The sequence below is a fragment of the Typopeltis vanoorti genome, chromosome 12 (assembly GCF_054136105.1).
Source record: "Typopeltis vanoorti isolate ZY-2024b chromosome 12, IOZ_Tvanoo_1.0, whole genome shotgun sequence".
NCBI classification, from domain to species: Eukaryota; Metazoa; Arthropoda; class Arachnida; order Uropygi; family Thelyphonidae; genus Typopeltis; species Typopeltis vanoorti.
In genome coordinates this window covers 68551636-68576188 of record NC_143560.1, presented here as the reverse complement: position 1 = coordinate 68576188, position 24553 = coordinate 68551636, and the positions used below count along the sequence as shown (strand labels likewise).

Sequence of the window (24553 nt, the reverse complement as noted above, 5' to 3'; positions counted from 1 at the left end):
AAAACAGGAGAATAATCACCCAAATCTTCCTCCACAATTACATCTTCATTACCTGCCCTATATGAGGGACCAAGCTGCAGCTCTTTTGGTGTAACCTTTGTTTTTTGATTAAAATGTCCAATGTGCTTTGCTTATTCCTCTTTTTCTTTTCATCATAAATTTGTTTATAGCAAACAAATGCATCATGTACTTTTCTTTCTACTAATAAGTAGCGTTCAATATTGGGGTCCATGTCTTCAATCGTTTTGAGAACCTTTCTAATTTCAGATAGCATTTCTGCAAGACCCTCTCACTCTAAATTGTGTAACTACCTATTCTTGTTGCTCTTTTCCCTCTTCCTTTTCTCGTTCTTCCTCTTCTGCAACAAGTTCCTCCAGTTCGACTAATTTTTTATTGGTCATCTCTTCACGGGCACTTTTATGAGTGGAACTATATCATCATCATTCACTTTGAGATTCAGATTGTTTGCTAGGCCCACTATTTCTTCACTCAATTTCCAAAGGTCTTCATTTTTTTCAAAACTTGCAAAATCGTGCACAAATCTCTTTAATGTCTTTTTCCATATCCCACTCATACATTGAGAGGTCACTTCGTCCCAAGTTCAGCAATATTTTTAATAGCATGATAAACATTGAATGCTTTCCAGAATTGCATGAGAGTCTGATTATTTCCTTCATTGGCAGAAATGGCTTGTGAAAAAGTTCTCTAGGTAATAAGCCTTAAACACTTCAAGAACTCCCTGATCCATCAGATGGATCAGTGAATTAGTGTTTGGAGGGAGAAACATGACCTTGATCTTGGGGTGAAGATCATCGATGTAAGGTGGATGATCTGGAGCGTTATCTAGAATTAATAAAGTTTTACATTTTCATTTGCATAGCAGTTGATTGAGGCATCTGCAAACAATTTTTGAGTAATCCACAGCTTCTTATTGCTCTGATAATGAACTGGAAAAGTATACTTATTAATGTTTTTTTAAGCCTCATGGATTCTCACTGTGCCATATCACAAATGGTTTCATTTTATATTCAGCCACATTACCCCCTAACAGAATCATATTCTGGAGGTTGTTGAAGAAGCTTAGGAATGGAGGAAAGAGTGCTGTAAAAGGAGTTAGAGATGATAAAGGTGACATGAAAACTGGAGAAAAAGATATCCTTGAAGTATGGAGTAATTACTTCGAGAAATTGCTAAATGAAACAAGCAGTGATAGCACAGTGGTTAAAAACACTCAACAGGTATACAGTCAGGAATACATATCCATACTTGAAGTAGAAAAAGCCATCAAAGGCTTAAAATGTGGAAAGGCAGCAGGAGTAGGTAGCTGCACTGCATAGTTCAGGCCTGGACAGAGGAACGTATTCCCGATGACTGGAATAGAGCTCTCATAATACCCATATATAAAAAGGGAAATAAAACTGAATGTGAGAATTACAGAGGTATTTCTCTACTGAGTGTTCCTGGTAAGATATATGCAAGTATACTTGAGAAATGGTTGAGAAGAATTGTAGAAGATAAGCTTGATGAGGAACAAGCTGGACTCCGGCCAAATAAAGGCTGTCAGAATCAGATCTTCATTTTACGACAAATAGTGGAGAAATCATGGGAATTTTAAAAAAATCTTTATTTGAGTTTTGTAGATCTGGAAAAGGCATATAATAAGGTGCCAAGAGAGAAGCTATTCGAAATGCTACAGTTATATGGTGTCAATGGGGCATTATATCAAGCAATACTTAGTCTTTATTTGAGTTGTAAGTCAGCAGTTAGAATTGAAGGAAGTACAGGAAGATGGTTTAATGTTAAATCTGGTGTGAGACAAGGATGTACATTATCCCCTCTGTTATTCATTATTTATATGGATCACATTATGAAGGAAAGTGGTATTAACACGTTCGCTGCCACGCTACTTCGGCATGGTCTGTTCCCCTACGCCGAGCAATTTCACTTCTTCAAGGTCAGTACGATAATCTCGTTATGGAGGTAAGCGTCCTACGAGTATACTCGTAGTTGGCTTGTGCAGAGCATATACGGTCTATCAGAATACACAGTTTTGATGCTAGCCCCACAAGCCAAGCATTTTCACTTCTTCAAGGTCACTACAATAATCTCGTTCCCGGTGGTAAGCGTCATACGAGTATACTCGTAGCTGGCTTGTGAAGCAGGTTTACCCACTACGAGTATACTCGTAGTTGGCAGCGAACGTGTTAAACGTGATATCAAAATCGGAAATGTTAATATCAGCTCTTTGCTTTATGCGGACGATGTTATACTTATCTATAAATCCACTACGAGTCTGCAAGATTCCTTGACTAAATTGAATAACTGTTGTAATAGATATGGTATAAAGGTCAGCAATAAAAAGACAAAGACAATGAAAATAGGCAGAATCGTTGAAAATATCAACTGCATTGTGAACGGAGAACCTGTGGAACAAGTAAAACATTTCACCTACTTAGGCACGATTTTTAGTGAAGATGGTAAATTAAATATGGAAATAGACAACAGAATCAATAAAGCTGGTATAGTAGGAAGTCAATTGAATAAATTCATATGGAATACGAGAGAAATTAGTCAGAACACTAAATTAGCTGTATACAGCTAATTTATATAGCCTCTGTATACAAGACAGTGTTCAAACCAGGTTTAACTTATGGATCTGAGAGCTGTGTCAGAAATAAAACACTTGACCAAAGACTAGAGACCACAGATAATATGAGAGTTCTGAGAAAGATTAGAGGCGTGAACAGATGGCATCAATGGAAATATCATATTAAAAATGAGGATATTAGGAAAGAACTTGACATTGTCAGCATCCAGGGATGCATTAGCAGAGCTAATCTCAGGTGGTATGGTCATTTAAACAGAATGGGCGAGGAAAGATCGGCAAAACAAGTGTTCTCTGCCAGGTTGGCAGGAAAACGACCCAGAGGAAGACCAAGATATAGGTGGTTTGATAGGTTACAAAGTGCCTTAGACAATAGAAATATAAGATCTGATAATATTGGTGTCTTGACAAGTAACAGACTGATCTGGAGGAAAATTGTAGATAGGGAGTTAGTAATGATGTAAATTTTTCATGTAGTACTATCATAACCTGTACATCCCTTGAGGATACATGGCAGGAATTTGATAATGATGATGAATAATTTTCCCTTGTAATAATTTTATCCATTTCTCCATAAACTGCTCGACAGGCTTCTCATCGACACTTGCAGATTCACCATACATTTTCACATTATGCAGTGCAAAACGCTGCTTGAATCTCATGAATCAATCTGAAGAAGCATTGAATTCATAGTCTTAATTGGGCCCTGCTTTCTCCTTCAACATGTTGAAGAGACTTAGTGCCTCAGTGGTTATGGTCATAGTGCTGAGAGGTATGCTCTTTTTTGTTCAGGTCCTCTATTCATGATTCAAATAGCTTTTCCATATCACCGATAGGACCTTGTCAATGTTTCGTCACTATTGTTGATTTAATGGAAGAAGATCCTTTCACAGCCTCTACAATTTTATCCTTATTTTTCAAAATGGCTGTCACTGTAGAATGAGACCATTCAAAGTCATGATGAGCTTACCAGCTTCATGTTGCTTTATAACTTGCAACTTCGTTTTAAGATCAATTGCTCACCTCGTTTTCTGTTATTCTTCACTAGGTTTTTTGATTGAGCATGTAGGGGGGGGGGCATGTTGCACAAAATATTGCGAAATATTTAACAATAAACACACAAATAACCTATTTCTTAAACACAAAATCAACAGAAGAACTGTGGAAAACACATGCCGATTTGCCGACCGAACTTTCCGCTGAATGTGCTGTTGTCACTGCACATGATGCATTGTTGCTGAATAGAAACTTTTTACTTTATGTTCATTTGCGTCTTGTTCGAAAGTATAGTCAAAAGTGTTATTTATTCCCTTATGTGGGATCATTGACGTAAGTCAATGGATGATTGTGTATGCAATTTTGCTACAGCAAACAAAAGCATCATGCCCCAGATTTTAAGCAGCCCCCCCCCCCCCCCCAATCTCTCTCTCTCTATATATATATATAGATGTGTATGTGTGTGTATTATATTTTATACATATTTTATTATATATTATTATCATCATCATCATCACCAGCATTATTTTGGTAACCTCCATGGAGTCAGTAGATTCATTGTGGGAAGCCCATTCAACTAGCAGGATGTCTATCCAACTGCCCACATAAAAAATCTACTCTGCACACCTTTCTAAATCAAATCGTTATACAACTTCCAGGGATGGCCTCTCATTCTTCCCATCATAACAGCCACTCTTTTTGCAATTCCTTCTGTATTAATTTGGTAGAATTTCTTAAGTAACTTGAAGGTCTTTATCATATCTCTTCATATACACCAAACTCTGTAATTCACACTCCCTCAAATGCATATCCAACACTCCATAGTGCTGATATCAGTGTATATTTACAATCTCCTGCTCAAGAAAGGGCTGTAAACTTGTAGTACTGTGTGGGGTGGGGACTTAGTTTGTTTATTTTATTTTTATATATTTTATTTATTATTATTATTATACATAATCTAAAAACCTTACTCTGGAGACCAAACATGGAACTTTCCCAAGCAATTTCAGTCTTCCAGTAAGTAAATGGTGGTCTCACACTGAGAATTGAACTTTATCTCCCATCTAAAGACATACACAAACATTGATAGCAGGATTTGAACCCACAGCTTTGGTGAGCAGTTATGATATTCCTTTGGACTTACAGGCTAGTAGTATATACAAAGAATACCTATAAAATAAGTAAATAAAATAAATTTAAAATTAAGTAAGGCTATAATAGCAAATTATTCAGTGCACAGGCTGTGTAGAAGAAATGGATGTGAGTTTTTGGATGTGTTGAGTGAATTTGCTGATAGACAAGACTTGTATCAGAGGTATGGCCTGCACTTGAATGGATTTGGCACAGAGAGCCTGGAGAAATTATTATTATTTATTTGTTTATTATGTGTTCCTATCCACAAAAGGTTAACTGTAAACCTATAGTGCATTTGTACTGTGGGTGGGTAAAGGATTCCTCCCACCCCATTTTATCAATTTGTAAATTGATATAAATGGGGGGGGGTATCCACATCCATTGCTGTGTGAGGTGTTACACCTGTTGCACAAAATGAAAAACCCTTAATTTTGATGTTCAGTTATGTTGGATTTCCAGCCACAATGAAATTAAGGGAAGGGAGACTGCAGATGCAGCTGCCAGATCAGCTCATACTTTTTTGACATACTGTTTGACAGTACAGTATACAGACTACAGACATAATATCAAAGTTAATTGCCTAACGGCAGTAACCATTGACAAATACATTACATGATGTCATCATCAAATTACTGATATGTATCCTCAAGGGGTGTACAAGGCCAAAAAATCTATAACAAATCAATGCCATGTATAAGCAAGAGAAATAGTAATCTGAGGTTGAAGTCTATGGGATGAAACTTCACAGAGAGAGCTGCTGCAGAAAAAAAGGTAGCAGTAATCGAATGAAAGATGAATGAGAGTAGCAGGGTTAGTGAGTCAGCAATTTTCAACTAAATAAAAGGATGTTGAGCAGTTATTGTTTGTCTTATTGTAAGTTTAGCATAAATGGTGGGGAGGGCTCCGATTCTGCTGAACAGTGGTCATAGAAATATATGTAGGAGAGACACAATACAGAAAGTGACAGAGGAGTCATCACAATACAGGAGTCATCATGTGGCTGAATTCCTCTGAGCATCATAAAGAAGTTTTAAAGTGATTTGGGATATATAGAGAATTAACAGAGAAAAAGAGATGAGAAGTAACCTCTTGAGCACAATATGATGGCAAATTTATTGAAAGATGAAATGCTACAAAAGTGATGTATTTGTCCAAGGAAAGGATAGGTTGGTTGGTTTATTGGTGCAAGAATGGCAAAGGTTACAGCAGTATGCAAGGTCAAAGGTTACAGGAGTACATAAATAGTCAAAAATTAATTAGTAAATAATATGTATGTACAAAAATTAAGTTAAGCAATGCAGTATCTACATATAAATAAAATTACAGCGAAGGTTACAGTAGTATATAAACAGTCAAAGATAAATTAGTAAATAATATGCATGTACAAAAAAATTAAGCATTGCAGTATTTACATATAAATAAAATCACAATCAAATGTGTTTGTTCAAATTAATTTTTTGTAAAAGGTTAAAAACATCTTACAATTTGTCTGAGTCTGCTTGGCTTGGCTAAATAGGTAAAAATTTCATTCCTCTCTTGTGTAAAGTACTGGCACTCCACCATAATATGACAAATAGTAAGACACCTGTTGCACTTTTCACACATTGCTGGGTCGTTAGTCCTTCATAAGATGACTGACCTATATGGAGCCTAGGAAGAACAATTTCCTCTCTTCTCTTCTCTTTCTACGTTGACTAGAATGCCTATGCTTAATTTCAGGATTAACGGAATAATGTTTCCTTATAATTCTGGTTATTAAATGCTTCTTTAGGAAGACAGGATTTTTTGTTTTTCCAACTGTTCTTGTTCTTAAGGATTAAGTTCTTTGGTTCTCTTCTCCATGTTATTCCCCATCATTTCAAATCAAAACACCACATATGTAGTGTTTTGATTAGTCCTGTTTGTCGGATGGTTGCACATGGTATAGTATACAGGTATCTTCCTGTATGTGATGGTTTTCTGGAAATGAATACATAAGTTTATTTTGATCAGAGATCCTAAGAAGGATATTTAAAAATGGAAGAGACTTGTTATTTTCCAATTTCACCATGAAACTCATTTGAAGCTATGGATTGTGTAGATAATTCATAAAGTAAATTAAAGATACCAAGAAATGATATTCTTGGTTTAATCCTTTATCCAAGTGTAAGCAAACAAAGTGCGGCTGAAGTATTTTCAGGACTGGGCAACTCGTATATATAGAAGCCAATGACTTTCACATCACTTGCCTTAGTATCCCATAATGCAAAGCACATATCCTTACAGACATGTATAATGCTATACATTATGGGAAGGATCACTACTCAGACCAGTTTTGACCTTTATTAAAAGTCTCATCAGTGGGAGCCAGTCTATGCAATCGGTGAAAATATCTTGGAAGAGGTAGAGGAGATAAGAGATCTGAGAGTGATTGTAGACAAGGACCTAAAATTTCAGGGACATGTTACTAAAATTGTAAGGACAACACAGCGGATAATGGGATTGATGCAGAGGGCACTGACTTGTAGAAGTAAGTATGTTATTATTCCCTTGTATAAGGCATTGATCAGGCCACATATGGATTACTGTATGCAGATTTGGTCACCTGGTTTTCAAAAAGATGATGATGTATTGGAAAAGGTTCAAAGACAATTGACTAAGGTGGTTTTGGATCTCTAGATTGTTGTGTATGAAGACAGATTGACAAAATGCAATTTTCAGAAATAGAAGAAGAGGAGATATGATCGAGACATATTAAGAGGTTATTACCAGATTAATGTCAGGGAGGTTTGCATAGAATGGGTGAAGATAGGAAGAGAACAAGAGGTCATCCCTGGAAGGTGTATAAGGTGAGAGTATGAGCCAAGAGGTGAGGAGCAAGTTTTTTTGCATGGAGAGTGATTGGAATGCATTACCTGAGAGTGTGGTGAGTGCAGAGACAATATGTTCACTGTCTCTGTGGCGAGTGCAGAGACAGTGAACATATTTAAGGCATGGTATGATAAACTGTGTGTATAACAGTGAACCTCCATGGAGGTTTTTTATAATAATAATAATAATAATAATCTGTCACTATGGTAGCTTTATTTTATATCTTGATGAAGTGAATAAAAAATAATAGGAAGGCAATGTTAACAGTACCTAAATAAAGAAGTTTTGTAGTTCTCTGTTATGAAAATTTTATTTCAGCCGAATACTTAATTCATAAACATTTCCCCTTTTCTCCCATTTCATTTTTAATATGAGTATTATATCTGGTAGCTAATTCATCACAAAATTAAATTTCTTCTTTAGAATTGATTAGGGAGTATTGACTGCAGTATCTTCCATCAACCATAAGCTAATATTTTTTGTCAGTTTAAGGTTTATTACTGTTAGTAACATATTATTAAATGTTTTATTTAAGTCAAGCTGGTAATATATTTTTGTTCACATCACAATTGTTGTCTTAACATTTGAAGTTATTAATAAAAAAAATAGCTGTATCCTGCAGCATATATTTCACTCTCAAAATAGCAAATGCTATTATAATGAATTCAGCACATTATAACCATATCAAAAGGCCCATTCTAAGTTGCTGTTGCTGCCTTACCATCAGTATGCTTAAGTATTATGCTTAAGGAAATTCAGTATAGCGAATCTTCCATTATAACTGATTGTTTTTATAACTGATTCCTGCAATTTGCTATAGCTGTGGTTCCCAAACTTTTTCATTTCACTGTGCCCTTAATGTATCAGGATTTTTACACAGCACCCAAAGTCAGACCATAGGCCTACCTAACAGTTGCAGTGTGCAATTGGTGTGGTTAGGTTGGTTAAGGTAAAAAAAATAAATGAAACACGTATTCAAATTTACAAATAATTTCTGTAAAAAGTATTAAGTACATATTTTGAATGATCAAATCATTGAATAAATAATTCGTAATTAGTGGGATGGGTGAGCCTGTTGTTCATTGCACATCTCAAATCTTGGAATCAAACTGGACACAGCCATCCTCATTTCCTGTTCACATTGATTTTCACACATGGGGCCAAGTGTTATTTCAGTGAAAACATTGGAATATTTCGTGGCTCCCCAGGGCACCAGGTACACAATTTGGGAACCACTGTGCTATAGTAAGAGCTGACTTATTTTATTACCATTTTATAAACCATTCAATAGTCATGTCTCATTCAGGTTTTGCAGTTCAGCAGTTTTTATTTTAATACTTCAGGAAGGTGAAACAGAACCTCGTAAATCAGCTATTAAACTGCCACTGAGAGTGAAGATTATCCCCACCCCTCCTCGCAAGTGAGTATTCTTTATTTATCTTGCTTTGACAAAGAGAATATGTGCAAATAATTATTCAATCCCTGTGAACTAGCTAAATCAGTAATTGAGATAATGTCCTCTATAAAAATAGCAAAAAATATTTTCTGATAAGTACTAATGCTTTCTTTAATGAATGTGTCATTAAATGTATTCATTAAAAAAGTGGTAATTTTAGTAGAAAGAAGTTTGGAAATTTCACACTATGAATTGTGTATATAATTATGTATATGCTTTATATATATAATTATTTTCTAATACAGTGTTTATATATAGTTTGTCAATATACTTATGCTTTTTTTTATAACTGTACTTAATACAGACCTGTATCACCACCTCTTTATTTACTTTACTTTAGACTTGATGTCTCTCTCTCTCACACACAGACACAGAGCTTCATAATAAAAGTTTTTTCAGTGGAGAACTGAGAGATTACATTTCCTTCACACAACTACTAATAATTATATTATACAGTATGTAGTTATAAAATATCAGTTTCATTTTCTCCTTCTTCTTTTTCACTGTTAAGTGTAAATGCTTGTAGTGTCTCTGTTTTCAAGTCCATCCATCCATCCATCCATCCATCCATCCATCCATCCATCCATCCATCCATCCATCCATCCATCCATCCATCCATCCATCCATCCATCCATCCATCCATCCATCCATCCATCCATCCATCCATCCATCCATCCATCCATCCATCCATCCATCCATCCATCCATCCATCCATCCATCCATCCATCCATCCATCCATCCATCCATCCATCCATCCATCCATCCATCCATCCATCCATCCATCCATCCATCCATCCATCCATCCATCCATCCATCCATCCATCCATCCATCCATCCATCCATCCATCCATCCATCCATCCATCCATCCATCCATCCATCCATCCATCCATCCATCCATCCATCCATCCATCCATCCATCCATCCATCCATCCATCCATCCATCCATCCATCCATCCATCCATCCATCCATCCATCCATCCATCCATCCATCCATCCATCCATCCATCCATCCATCCATCCATCCATCCATCCATCCATCCATCCATCCATCCATCCATCCATCCATCCATCCATCCATCCATCCATCCATCCATCCATCCATCCATCCATCCATCCATCCATCCATCCATCCATCCATCCATCCATCCATCCATCCATCCATCCATCCATCCATCCATCCATCCATCCATCCATCCATCCATCCATCCATCCATCCATCCATCCATCCATCCATCCATCCATCCATCCATCCATCCATCCATCCATCCATCCATCCATCCATCCATCCATCCATCCATCCATCCATCCATCCATCCATCCATCCATCCATCCATCCCTTCCATCCATCCATCCATCCCTCCCTTCCATCCATCCATCCATCCATCCATCCATCCATCCATCCATCCCTTCCATCCATCCATCCATCCCTCCCTTCCATCCATCCATCCATCCCTTCCATCCATCCCTTCCATCCATCCCTCCCTTCCATCCATCCATCCATCCATCCATTTTCTAATACACTGTATTAGAAAATATAATTATTTTCTAATACAGTGTTTATATATAGTTTGTCAATATACTTATGCTTTTTTTTATAACTGTACTTAATACAGACCGGTATCACCACCTCTTTATTTACTTTACTTTAGACTTGATGTCTCTCTCTCTCACACACAGACACAGAGCTTCATAATAAAAGTTTTTTCAGTGGAGAACTGAGAGATTACATTTCCTTCACACAACTACTAATAATTATATTATACAGTATGTAGTTATAAAATATCAGTTTCATTTTCTCCTTCTTCTTTTTCACTGTTAAGTGTAAATGCTTGTAGTGTCTCTGTTTTCAAGTCCATCCATCCATCCATCCATCCATCCATCCCTTCCATCCCTTCCATCCATCCCTTCCATCCATCCCTTCCATCCATCCATCCATCCCTTCCATCCATCCATCCATCCCTTCCATCCATCCATCCATCCATCCCTTCCATCCATCCATCCATCCATCCCTTCCATCCATCCATCCATCCATCCCTTCCATCCATCCCTTCCATCCATCCATCCATCCCTTCCATCCATCCCTTCCATCCATCCATCCATCCATCCATCCCTTCCATCCATCCATCCATCCATCCCTTCCATCCATCCTTCCATCCATCCATCCATCCATCCATCCCTTCCATCCATCCCTTCCATCCATCCATCCCTTCCATCCATCCATCCATCCATCCATCCATCCCTTCCATCCATCCATCCCTTCCATCCATCCATCCCTTCCATCCATCCCTTCCATCCCTCCCTTCCATCCCTCCCTTCCATCCATCCATCCATCCATCCATCCATCCATCCATCCATTTTCTAATACACTGTATTAGAAAATATAATTATTTTCTAATACAGTGTTTATATATAGTTTGTCAATATACTTATGCTTTTTTTTATAACTGTACTTAATACAGACCTGTATCACCACCTCTTTATTTACTTTACTTTAGACTTGATGTCTCTCTCTCTCACACACAGACACAGAGCTTCATAATAAAAGTTTTTTCAGTGGAGAACTGAGAGATTACATTTCCTTCACACAACTACTAATAATTATATTATACAGTATGTAGTTATAAAATATCAGTTTCATTTTCTCCTTCTTCTTTTTCACTGTTAAGTGTAAATGCTTGTAGTGTCTCTGTTTTCAAGACCATCCATCCATCCATCCCTTCCATCCATCCCTTCCATCCATCCCTTCCATCCATCCCTTTCATCCATCCCTTCCATCCATCCATCCATCCATCCCTTCCATCCATCCATCCATCCATCCCTTCCATCCATCCCTTCCATCCATCCATCCCTTCCATCCCTTCCATCCATCCCTTCCATCCATCCATCCATCCCTTCCATCCATCCATCCCTTCCATCCATCCATCCATCCATCCCTTCCATCCATCCATCCATCCATCCCTTCCATCCCTTCCATCCATCCCTTCCATCCCTTCCATCCATCCATCCCTTCCATCCATCCATCCCTTCCATCCATCCATCCCTTCCATCCATCCATCCATCCCTTCCATCCATCCATCCATCCCTTCCATCCATCCATCCATCCCTTCCATCCATCCATCCATCCCTTCCATCCCTTCCATCCATCCATCCCTTCCATCCATCCATCCCTTCCATCCATCCATCCCTTCCATCCATCCATCCCTTCCATCCATCCATCCATCCATCCATCCCTTCCATCCCTTCCATCCCTTCCATCCATCCATCCCTTCCATCCCTTCCATCCATCCATCCATCCCTTCCATCCATCCATCCATCCATCCATCCCTTCCTTCCTTCCTTCCTTCCTTCCTTCCTTCCTTCCTCAGTCTTCCTCTACTTCTCTCGAAGCAGCAAAAGAAGCATTAGGAGAACAAATAGTACAAAAAAACTAATAAAGGATGGACACATGGTTTAAAAAAGAGGTAAAAAGTTTATTTTATGCAGATCTTCAAAAATGTAATAGACAAAATAAATAAAAAATAATATACAATAATAACTGGAGATTTAAATGCAAGAATTGGCAATGTGGCTATATGCCAAAGATTTAATGAAGAAATGATTAATGAAAATGGAAAAGAATCTGCTACAGTTTTGTACTAATAATGAATTAGGAATAAGTAATACATTCTTTGATTATAAAATTTTTTCAGTCATTAGAACAGGCAGTGACATAAAGAAAATGGAAAAAGTGGTCCTTGTTGGAGACCCGAACAGCAAAGTGGGAAATGAATAATCTCACCAGGCATATGGGAACATTTTGGGAGAATTTGGAGAGAAGGGCAAAGCTGATAATAATGATGGGTATTTGCTTGGACCTCTGCTCAGAACAAAGATTAGTTATTACTCACACTGTGTTTCAGCATAGGGATGTGCACAAGTTCACATGGAGAGAGGGCACAAGTAATAAGAAAAGCCTCATTGACTATGTTATTGTTTATAGTAATATCATAAGGCTGGTTCAGGATGTAGGTGTGTACAGGGGATTTGGGGTTGGAGTAACCATTACTTAGTATTAAGCAGGATAGAGATGGATTTCAACTTGAAAAGAACAGTGTGCAAGAAAGTTTTAAAAATAATTAAAGTTGATCAGCTTTTACAGGTAAATTGTACAATCAACTATGCAAACATTATTAAAAAAATTTGCAGCAGTTTGAAAAGAAGAACCAAACCTTGGAGTCTCTGTGGCAAACTTTGAAAAAGATATCGACTGATTCAACAAGGGAGATATGTGGTGAAGTTGTCTGCAAAGATAGAAAAATAAGAACACCATGGTGGACACAAGAAGTTAAGGAAGCAATCTTGGAAAAGAAGAAAGCATAACAAAAGTTCCTAGCAAATAAGTCAGCAGATGCCCTAAAAGAATACAGAAAAAAATGTAAGCGAACTACGCTATGTGTAAAAGTAGCTCAACAAAAGTCATGGGAAGACTTTGGTAGGAATATAGAAAATAAATATCAGGAATGTGGCAAAATGTTCTGGAGGCTATTGAAGAAGATTAGAAATGGAGGAAAGAGCGTGCTGTAAAAGGAATCAAATGTGATGAAGGTGATGTGAAAACTGAAAATAAAGATATCCTAGATGTCTGGAGTAATTACTTTGAAAGACTGTTAAACGAACCAAGTAGTGACAGAACCATACTAGAAAATTTTCAAGAGGAATGCAAAGAGGATTATATATCAATACTTGAAGTAGATAAAGGTTAGAAATAAAGTACTTGATCAAAGACCAGAGACCATAGATATGAGGGTTCTGAGAAAAGTTAGGGTAGTGAGCCAGTGGCATCAATTTCAGAATCATATTAAAAATGTAGATATTAGAAAGGAACTTGACACCATTAGTATTCAAGAATATGTAAGCAGAGCTAATGTAAGGTTGGTATGGCAACTTAAACAGAATGGGTGAGGAAAGGTTAGCAAAACAGGTGTTTGATGTCAAGGCGGCAGGAAAGAGACCTAGAGGAAGACTAAAGTTTAGGTGAATTGATTCAGTGAGTACTGGCTTAGAAGAATGAAATGTTAGATGTGATCATATTGGAGTGCTTATGTCGTGCCGTGTTCTCTTGACGTTCGAATCCGCCATCTTGCTAAAAGTCACTTTCTTAAAATAAAGGAAAACTAATTGTGAATTGATCACTAATCCAAGGGTAGAGAAATTTCTATTATACTGCGCCACTCTATCCTTAGAAAGTCTATATGAATTAGTAGGATCAATTCAAAATTAGTTAGCAGTCTTTTCATTCATTCAGGCCGAAGTATTTATTTTCTTTCTGGGATTCCTGCTAGATTCGAATTTTTGTGAACGGTGTAGTAAAAAGAAATTCAGGCAAACACAATATTTAAATTAACAAACAAAACATTTAATATATGGTTATATAACACTTACATAAATTTTACTTCTAATTTCAAACATAGAAATAAGTCAAACATTAAGTCAAGTCAATTACATTAGCACAATCTTCCAAGTCTTCACATGCACCTTCTTAGCTTCTGGGTTACAAAGTTTCTACACTTAAATAAATATAATAGAACATCCAATCTAATTAGTTTTCACACATTTTTCAGTCATGCTATAAGTTCAAAATATCACAGGCACTAATAGCTGAAAATAATCTTTCAAACAATTCCTATCTCCAACTCTCAATCACGAAGGGTTTCCACAGTTAAAGTTAACAATTCACTATGATAGACCTTACCGGAAATGGTTCCTAGAACATCTATTATGTTGTGAGCAAACTTCTGGAATTCACTTATCACACTTAAAGAATAAAAACACATTTACAAAACTTATCCGCAGTTATACTTAAAGCACTATCAATTACGCTTCAGAATTCTTGACATCAATTAGGGCACTTCAACTATTGTTATTACCACTCATAAATTAATTAAAACACTGTGAGGTTCTCTTTAGGGCAAATCGGAAATAAGCTGCAATACTAGATCAGCTGGGTTTATTCAGAATTCTTCCTTGAATGTTCAGCTTTTTACTTTATCCGATTGTAGCTTTAAATTTCCTTCTATTACTACTGCTGATTTCAATTTCAGCTAACTATAAAATTCGTTATGTTCTTGCTCACTTATAAAAATTATCCACTTAACTCCTACCCTAAGAACCTTTTATTTACTTCTACTTCCCTAGTTTATCTCCTTGCTAACTTTTAGTTCCTAAAATTCCGTTCCGACTCCCCTACTACGTATATATTTTCTCTTCTTATTTTGCCCACGCTCCCTTCACTCGCGCTCGTTTATTTCACGCGTCTCTATGACAACCGATAAACGTAAACATTCTCGCGAATGTTACATTAGGCTATACAACTACATTCAGTTATTACATAACGTTAAACTTTCACAAAAAAGAATAAATAGAATATTTGCATTTCAATAAGTGCGTAGTTAAATTACAAATACAAGTTCTTATAATATTGACATAACAATAAATAAAATAACTTAATAATATTTAATACAGAACCTCTTTATCATTAACACTTTCTTTTGATTAAATAATTAAAAACTTGATATAATTAAGGCAGTTATATGATATCAATTATAATTTATGTTATTTACATTAAATAATATTTACAAATATAGTTCTTGTGACGGAAAATCATGTTGGATTCTGAATCAAATAACATTTATTCTAATTTCTACATAATCAGAATCCAACACTTACAAGTAAAAGACTAATTTTGAGGAAACTTGTTCATAGGAGAGTAATAATAATGTAAACTTCAACATGTAGTGCTGTCACAGTAACCTGAACACCCCTTGGGGATACATAACAGAAAATTGATGATGATGATAGTCACTTTTTTCATAAAAGTGTCAATATGCTAGACAAATTAAATAATTAAGCCAAACCTGCCCTTTAAATTCATGCTGATATTAGTAGAGAATCCTGTACCTATCAACTCCATCCTGTAGATATATTACAGGTATTATTATTATTTCTTAGGGTATCTACAGAGTCCAAAACTCATTCTTAGTGTCCATACTAATCATTATTTGCACAACATCTATCCTTTTTCACCTTGAATTCATTCAGTGACAGAGTACACACAACTGATTCTGGCTATCCATTCCACTTCATCATCCTGAAAAAAAATTTAGTCCTCATGCATTTGCTAAGCACATTCGTATACAATTTCCAGGTGTATCTTCCTTCTACTGTCTCTTCTTGGATTATGTATTGAAAAATTTCTTCTGCTTCAATTTTGTAATAACTTTTATTTATTTATTATTTTTTATCATATCCCCATCTTTTCCACCTGTCACCTAGATTTGTGGGTTACAAAGTTTTGATCTATGTTTTGCCACTTTAAACTGACATTGATTATCCTTTGTCTATCCTTCCAGTCTTTTTAAATCATCCTGCAGATCATCTTTATTAGCTATTGCTATACACAATTATTGCAACATCATCAAAAATTGGACATTTCCCTATTAAGCATTTCATATATCATTTAAGTACAAATTAAACTGCAGGGGTTCAAGAACAGAGCCTTGTGGCACATCACTAGTCACCAAAATCTATGCATTCACTCCATCCACCTTCACATCCATCTCTGTTTATATAACAGTATTCCTTGCAGTATATTGTTCAGTTCATTTGTCAATATCATATGTAGCCAATTTATTTATCCAACTCAGTTGACACTTTATTAAAAAAAAAAAAAAAAAGAGTTAATTACTAAGCCAAAAACTGGATGTCATGAAACTACCTTCCATAGAGAATCATGTTCCTATCCACTCATTCCTGAATTCTGCCTTATACCAACTTCTCCAGTACCTTAACCATCACTACTGAGATAATGATCAGTCTGTAATTTGTTACCTCTGTCTTGAGAGCATCCCTCATGTAAAGGGAACTATTCTATCTGCATTTTTGAAAATTATGGAGACAACTACCGTGTTTGAATAAAAACTTTAGTTTAATATAACTAAAATCTACATTCGACGTTTCGACCTTTATGTCAAGGTCATCTTCTGGAGCATACAACTATACACAGAAAACAAGCTACTCTACAATCAAACTAAGGAATGTGTAATAGTTTGTCGGCCACATGGGCGACAAACTTAGCATTTGTCGCCCATGTGGCCAGATCACGAACAAGTTGTCAACGTATCTAAGCCAGACTGTCGGTCTTAGCGTGGTGGAATTAAGAGCCCTTTGCTCAAAGGTTTCCATGTAGAAGTTAGCGATTGAGGGGGGTGTAGTGGTGAACCCATGGCTGTACCTTCTTTTTGTAAGTAAAATTTGTTTTGCCACACGAAATATTAATCCAGACATTCTACAAGTACTTGAAAGAATTACTGACAATTCGGCCAAATATACTCTGGAAAAGAATAAAGAAAAACTCAAGACAAAATTTCACAGTTTGAAACAATGGCAAAATATGGCGGCCAATCACAGGAATCCGACTTCCTCCCCGATAAACACCAACAATGAACAACAAACAAGGGAGACAAGGAGCGACCAACCACCGGCAAGCAAGAACCATGTGATCAACCTATCAAGCCACACCCTGAACAACGGCGAACTTACGCTACTGAATAAAAGACTTAACTGCGCAATAGCACCTAAAAAGATAAACAAATTGGATTTTATCTACCACATTGAAAGAGGCATCAGGTCCCTACCTAACAATATAGCAGATAAAATACGACTAGAAACTAGTGATGTCCTGAAAACTAAGAAAACCATACAGAACAATCTCACAAAAACAGAATTAGCAGCAATTAAGTCATTAAAAGCCAAACAAAACATAATAATAATGAAAGCGGACAAAGGCAATGCCAATGTTGTCCTTGACAGGTCAACATACGTACTTCAAATGAATCAACTAGTAGCCGATAACAACACATATAAAATGGTAAATTATAACCCAACAAAAAAGATAAAGGATAAAACAGAGAAACTACTCAAGTCCGCCACTTCTTGGCCACCAGACACGGTTAAAAAACTCAAACCCCACTATGCCCCCCCCCCCACACACACACAGAATATATGGGGTCCCGAAAATACACAAGCAAAATGTGCGCCTTCGACCAATCGTGGAAGGAATAGACAGTCCCAATTACCACTTAGCCAAGAAATTAGCGGCAACACTCAAGGAGTCGGTAGGTCATTCCCCTCCTACATAAAAAACACACAGCACTTTATAAACAAAATTAAAAGCATAACACTCGACAAAGACGACATTAGTCAGTTTCGACGTTTCTGCCCTTTTCACCGATGTCCCCATCAATGACACAATTCTCTTACTACAGAACAAATTTCCGCCCGACATTACGGCCCTCTTTGCCCACGTACTACAGTCCGGCTACTTCGTGTGGCAAAACAAATTTTACCTACAAAAAGAAGGTACAGCCATGGGCTCACCACTATTCCCCCCCCCCCCCCCAATCACTACCTTCTACATGGAAACCTTTGAGCAAAGGGCTCTTGATTCCACCACGCTAAGACCGACAGTCTGGCTTAGATACGTTGACGACTTGTTCGCGATCTTGCCGCATGGGCGACAAACGCTAAACACATTCCTTAGCCACCTGAACAAACAACACGAACGCATACAATTTACTGTCGAAATCGAAAACCAAAATTCGCTCCCGTTCCTAGACACAAGTCGCACGTCTTCCTTCAGGCAGTCTATCCTTCACGGTCTACCAAAAACCGACACACACTGGCCAATACATACATGCTAATTCATACCACCACCCATCACAAAAATATGGAGTCATTAACACCCTTAAAAACAGCTACAGCAATTTGCTCTAACCAACAAGCTCTGAAACAAGAACTAAAAATCATCAGCGACACATTCATAAATAATGGCTATAACAAAAATACTATTAATAAAATACTCCATAAAACAACAACAAAAATGAATCTAGATTACAGTAAAACCATAGCCATCCCATACATTAAAGGGTTATCGGAAAAAATCAACAGAATCCTACAACATTATAACCTCAATGCCACCTTTAAACCACCCACTAAACTTAAAACCTTATTCAACTCCTCTAAGGATCCTCTCCTCCCATTAGCACATTCTGGAGTCTGTTGCATCTGCTGCACCTGTAACTTACCGTACATTGGTGAAACAGGACGGACAATCCCTATATATCAAGAAAGAACACATTAGACACATTAAATATAACCATTATGGTGAAGCAGGCCTCTCAGACCACGCACTCAACACCTTACACCAAATCAACTGGAAAAGCACCTGCTCTTTACACCGCACAAAATCCTGGTATGAAAGGAAATTTAAGGAAGCTTGCAAAATCCTGATAAACCACCCAAATATCAACAACAAAGATGGCATAAAAATTCCAAGGATCTGGTTGGCATACATTCAGCCTACCTAATATATAAGATCCAGCATAAGTCAGGACTCTAGCCAATCTTCAGCTAGTATTAGAAACCATTCCATACCAACTGGCTGGAATGTATATGATGTTAATATATGTATATAGATAGATACTTGTTGTTGTGCTCAATGTATTTCTACAACCAACAGATAACACTAATAATAGGACTCTAGTGGTTTCCCATACCAGTCTCTTAAGTCAGATCACCGTGTAAGCTTAAAAGAAAAGACCTATTCTATCTCTTTCTAGTCCTTTGGGACCTTACCAGAGCTCTGACTTAAGAGACTAGTATGGGAAACCACTAATTCCCTTGCACTTCTTGTAATACATCAGTTGATATCTGGTCTAATCCCATGGCTGTATTCACAATAAGATTTGGGAATATCCTAAGCATGTTCAGTTCATCTATCTCCATTCTCACACCAGTTTCTGGCACTGCATTATCTTCACCTGGGTTGTTTTACAGCCATGTAAAGTGACCACTCGGTAATTCAACTGCTTCATCTGCTTCTGTTACTTCTCTGCCATCTGCACTCATTACTTATCCTTTCATGTCATTTTTAATTACTTGCCACATAGCAAAAGAACTATTCGGGATTTCTTTTAGTTTGTTTAGCTGATTTCCTCTCATAATTTGATTTTGCCTTTCCTACCATACTAGTTATCCTTCTTGCCTCTTCTTTGTACTGCTCATGAGCTCTCTGTTGACCTTTCTGTTTAACTACTTTTCACATTTGTTTTTCCAGCTACTCATCTATCCAACTGGATATAATTCAGACTATTCTTTAATTGAACATATCCATTTTGGTAGTGGTGCTGTTTTGTCCTCCTAACAATTTCAGATCCTCCTTATTGAAAAATTCTCATTAAATAGATTGGTCAAGGATACCATCAATTCTTCTGAAAAACATCATCCAACCCCACAGCTTATTAATATTCAGCTTGCTGCATACCATCTGTAACTATAATATCTCATTTCATTTATTATAGTCTCTGAAGTATTTATAATTTGTGATCATAGTTTACCTTCATTCTGAACATTGCATAACATTATGAAATATACTAACAAAGTGCTCATAAATAATTTGTCTAAATCCTTTTCATTAATCACTTTACTGCCACTGACATTTTTATCCCATCATAATCATTTTTCGGGGTGCTTAAGGGTCAAAGCTGTATAACTGAGAGGAGACCTCCACATAGCCTTTAAAGGAATGCGGAGAACCGACCAGGGCTTCTGACCTAATGTCCAATCCTCACCTTCTCGTGGTGCACCCTGTTGGGTATCTACTTTGATACTGAACGAACGAGGATGGGCTGGCAATTTGGGATTTAGCCGACCAAATTGTATTCTTATTGGTTAAACCAAAATAAAAAATGATGGTACAACATGACAAAATTTCATGCCGGCTGGGGCGTCGCCCGGTTAAACAAGGCCCCCGTTGTTTTTGCCAGGGAACCAGGGCGAACAGCGAAAAGTCAGCTACTGGAACAAATCTGAAAACAAACCCCAACTCAACATCACCAGAGTTAAAGATCGGTACTATCAACGTAAGAAGCCTGAATGGCAAAGAAATGGAGCTAGCTGAGGAATTAGATAAGTACCAGATCGACATAATAGGGGTGACTGAAACAAAAAAGACCAAAACTGGTGAGATCTTTCTGAGCAATAAATACAAAATGTTATATTCAGGCAATAACAATCAAGGAAAAGAAGGAGTAGGCATAGTATTCAACACAAAATACGAGGCTAATCTTCTTGAATGGCAGTCAGTCTCAAGTAGAGTAATGTGGGCAAATATGAGAATGGGGAACTGGACAATGAGACTTATTTGTGCCTATGGTCCCACAGAAGGTTCTACTAAGGTAGAAGTGGAGGAATTTTTTGAGACTTTAGAAAAAGCAACTGACACAATGAAAAAGGAAAAGTTGGTCCTTGTTGGGGATCTAAATAGTAGAGTAGGAAATGATTGTGAGACATACAAAAATATTTTGGGAAAATTTGGAGAAAAGAGCAAAGCTAATAATAATGGCAAATATCTGTTGGATTTCTGCTCAGGACATGGACTGGTTATTACTAACACCATGTTCCAACATAAAAATGTCCACAAATTCACATGGAGAGAAGAGGCTAGGAATAAGAAAAGTCTCATTGACTATGTTATTGTTGATAGTGATGTTTTCTCCCTGGTGCAGGACACCAGAGTGTACAGAGGATTTGAAATTGGAAGTGATCACTATTTAGTCTTGAGCAGGATAAAATTGAATTTCATATTGAAAAGAATAACATGTAAGAAAGTTTTAAAGCGAATAAAAGTTGAGCAGCTCTCAGATGTAAACTGTAGACTAAAATACAGAAATATTATTGAAAAGAAAATGAAAGAGTTTGAGAACAGGAATCAAACCTTGGAGATTCAGTGGCAAACTCTAAAGGAAACATTGATTGATTCTGCCAGAGAGGCATGTGGTGAGGTTGTGTGCAAAGATAAAAAAATCAGAACTCCCTGGTGGACACAGGAAGTTAAAGAGGCAGTGAAGGAAAAGAAGAAAGCATATCAAAAGTTCCTGGCAAATAAGTCAGCTTTTACTCTTACAGAATACAGAGACAAATGTAAGAAAGCTAAACAGTGTGTAAAACTAGCTAAACAAAAGTCATGGGAGGACTTTGGCAAGAATATAGAAAATAAATATCAAGAAGGTGGCAAAATATTCTGGAGGTTGTTGAAGAAGCTTAGGAATGGAGGAAAGAGTGCTGTAAAAGGAATTAGAGATGATAAAGGTGAAATGAAAACAGGAGAAAAAGATATCCTTGAAGTATGGAGTAATTACTTTGAAAAACTGCTAAATGAAACAAGCAGTGATGACAGCACAGTGATAAAAAACACTGACCAGGCATGCAGTCAGGAATACATATCCATACTTGAAGTAGAAAAAGCCATCAAAGGCTTGAAATGTGGAAAGGCAGCAGGAGTAGATGATATTCGACCAGAAATGCTGAAGTATGGTGGTATAAGAGTCTTACAGTGGCTGCACTGCATAGTTCAGAAAGCCTGGACAGAGGGACGAATTCCCGATGATTGGAGTAGAGCTCTCATAGTACCCATATATAAAAAGGGAAATAAAACTGAATGTGAGAATTACAGAGGTATTTCCCTACTGAGTGTTCCTGGCAAGATCTATGCAAGTATACTTGAGAAACGGTTGAGAAGAATTGTGGAAGAAAAGCTTGGTGAAGAACAAGCTGGATTCAGGCCAAATAGAGGCTGTCAGGATCAGATCTTCACTTTACGACAAATAGTCGAGAAAGCATGGGAATATAACAAAGATCTGTATTTAAGTTTTGTCGATTTGGAAAAGGCATATGACAAGGTGCCAAGAGAGAAGCTATTCAATACGCTGCAGTTATATGGTGTCAATGGGGCATTATATCAAGCAATACTTAGTCTTTATTTGAGTTGTGAGTCTGCAGTTAGAATTGAAGGAAGTACAGGAAGATGGTTTAATGTTAAATCTGGTGTGAGACAAGGATGTACGTTATCCCCTCTGTTATTCATTATCTATATGGATCACATTATGAAGGAATGTGGTATTAAACCTGATATCAAAATTGGAGATGTTAATGTCAGCTCTTTGCTTTATGCGGATGATGTTATACTTCTAAATAAATCCGCTACAAGTCTGCAAGATTCTCTGACTAAATTGAATAGCTGTTGTAATAGATATGGTATGAAGGTCAGCAATAAAAAGACAAAGACAATGAAAATAGGCAGAATCATTGAAAATGTCAACTGTGTTGTGAATGGAAAACCTGTGGAACAAGTAAAACATTTCAGCTACTTAGGCACAATTTTTACTGAAGATGGTAAACTAAATATAGAAATAGACAACAGAATCAGCAAAGCTGGTATCGTGGGAAGTCAATTGAATAAATTCATATGGAATAAGAAAGAAATTAGTCGGAACACTAAATTAGCTGTATACAAGACTGTGTTCAAACCAATTTTAACTTATGGATCTGAGAGCTGGGTCAGAAGTAAAACACTTGACCAAAGACTAGAGACCGCAGATATGAGAGTCCTGAGAAAGATTAGAGGCGTGAACAGATGGCATCAATGGCAATATCATATTAAAAATGAGGATATTAGGAAAGAACTTGACATTGTCAGCATCCAGGAATGCGTTAGCAGAGCTAATCTCAGATGGTATGGTCACTTAAATAGAATGGGAGAGGAAAGATTAGCAAAACATGTGTTCTCTGCCAGGTTGGCAGGAAAACGACCCAGAGGAAGACCAAGATATAGGTGGATTGATACGGTACAAAGTGCCTTAGACGATAGAAATATAAGATCTGATAATGTTGGAGTCTTGACAAGTAACAGACTGATTTGGAGGAAAATTGTAGATAGGAAGTTAGTAATGATGTAATTTTTTCATGTAGTACTGTCATATCCTGTACACCCCTTGAGGGTACATGGCAGGAATTTGATGATGATGATGATGATGATAATCATTTTTCCTGTTGATCATTAACCTCTATTTGGCTATAAGAACATCCTATTAGATATACTATTCTGTTTATTTCAACCCTACACCTAACATACTGTAGGTTGACCATCCAACCTCACATGTGTGGGCTCAACAATCATCATCATCAAATTCCTGCCATGTACCCTCAAGGGGTGTACAGAATATGATAGTACTACATGAAAAAAAAAATTACATCATTATTAATTTCCTATCTACAATTAAGGGTCAAAGCTGTATAACTGAGAGGAGACCTCCACATAGCCTTTAAAGGAATGCAGAGAACCGACCAGGGCTTCTGACCTAATGTCCAATCCTCACCTTCTCGTGGTGCACCCTGTTGGGTATCTATTTGGATACTGAACGAACGAGGATGGGGTGGCAATTTGGGATTTAGCTGACCAAATTGTATTCTTATTGGTTAAACCAAAATAAAAATGATGGGCCCAACAAAATAATAATAATAATCATAAATAAAAATAAAGCTGCATAGTCATTATATATAGTGCCATTTTTCAGCTACTATCTAAGTGATTTTGATTTCTGTTAGTATGTAATCATAATATCAGGAATTATTAACA

At 37.0% G+C, this 24553-nt stretch overlaps 1 protein-coding gene across 2 annotated transcripts in view; it reads left to right on the top strand.

The window, feature by feature from the left end:
• Positions 1 to 24553, top strand: part of S1P (membrane-bound transcription factor site-1 protease) — a 480656-nt gene that overhangs the window by 290089 nt on the left and 166014 nt on the right. For both annotated transcript variants that reach the window (XM_090401757.1, XM_090401758.1), the window contains one exon: positions 8929 to 9005. In XM_090401757.1, coding sequence (XP_090257883.1) covers positions 8929 to 9005 — 77 coding nt within the window. The remainder of the gene's footprint in view (positions 1 to 8928; positions 9006 to 24553) is intronic.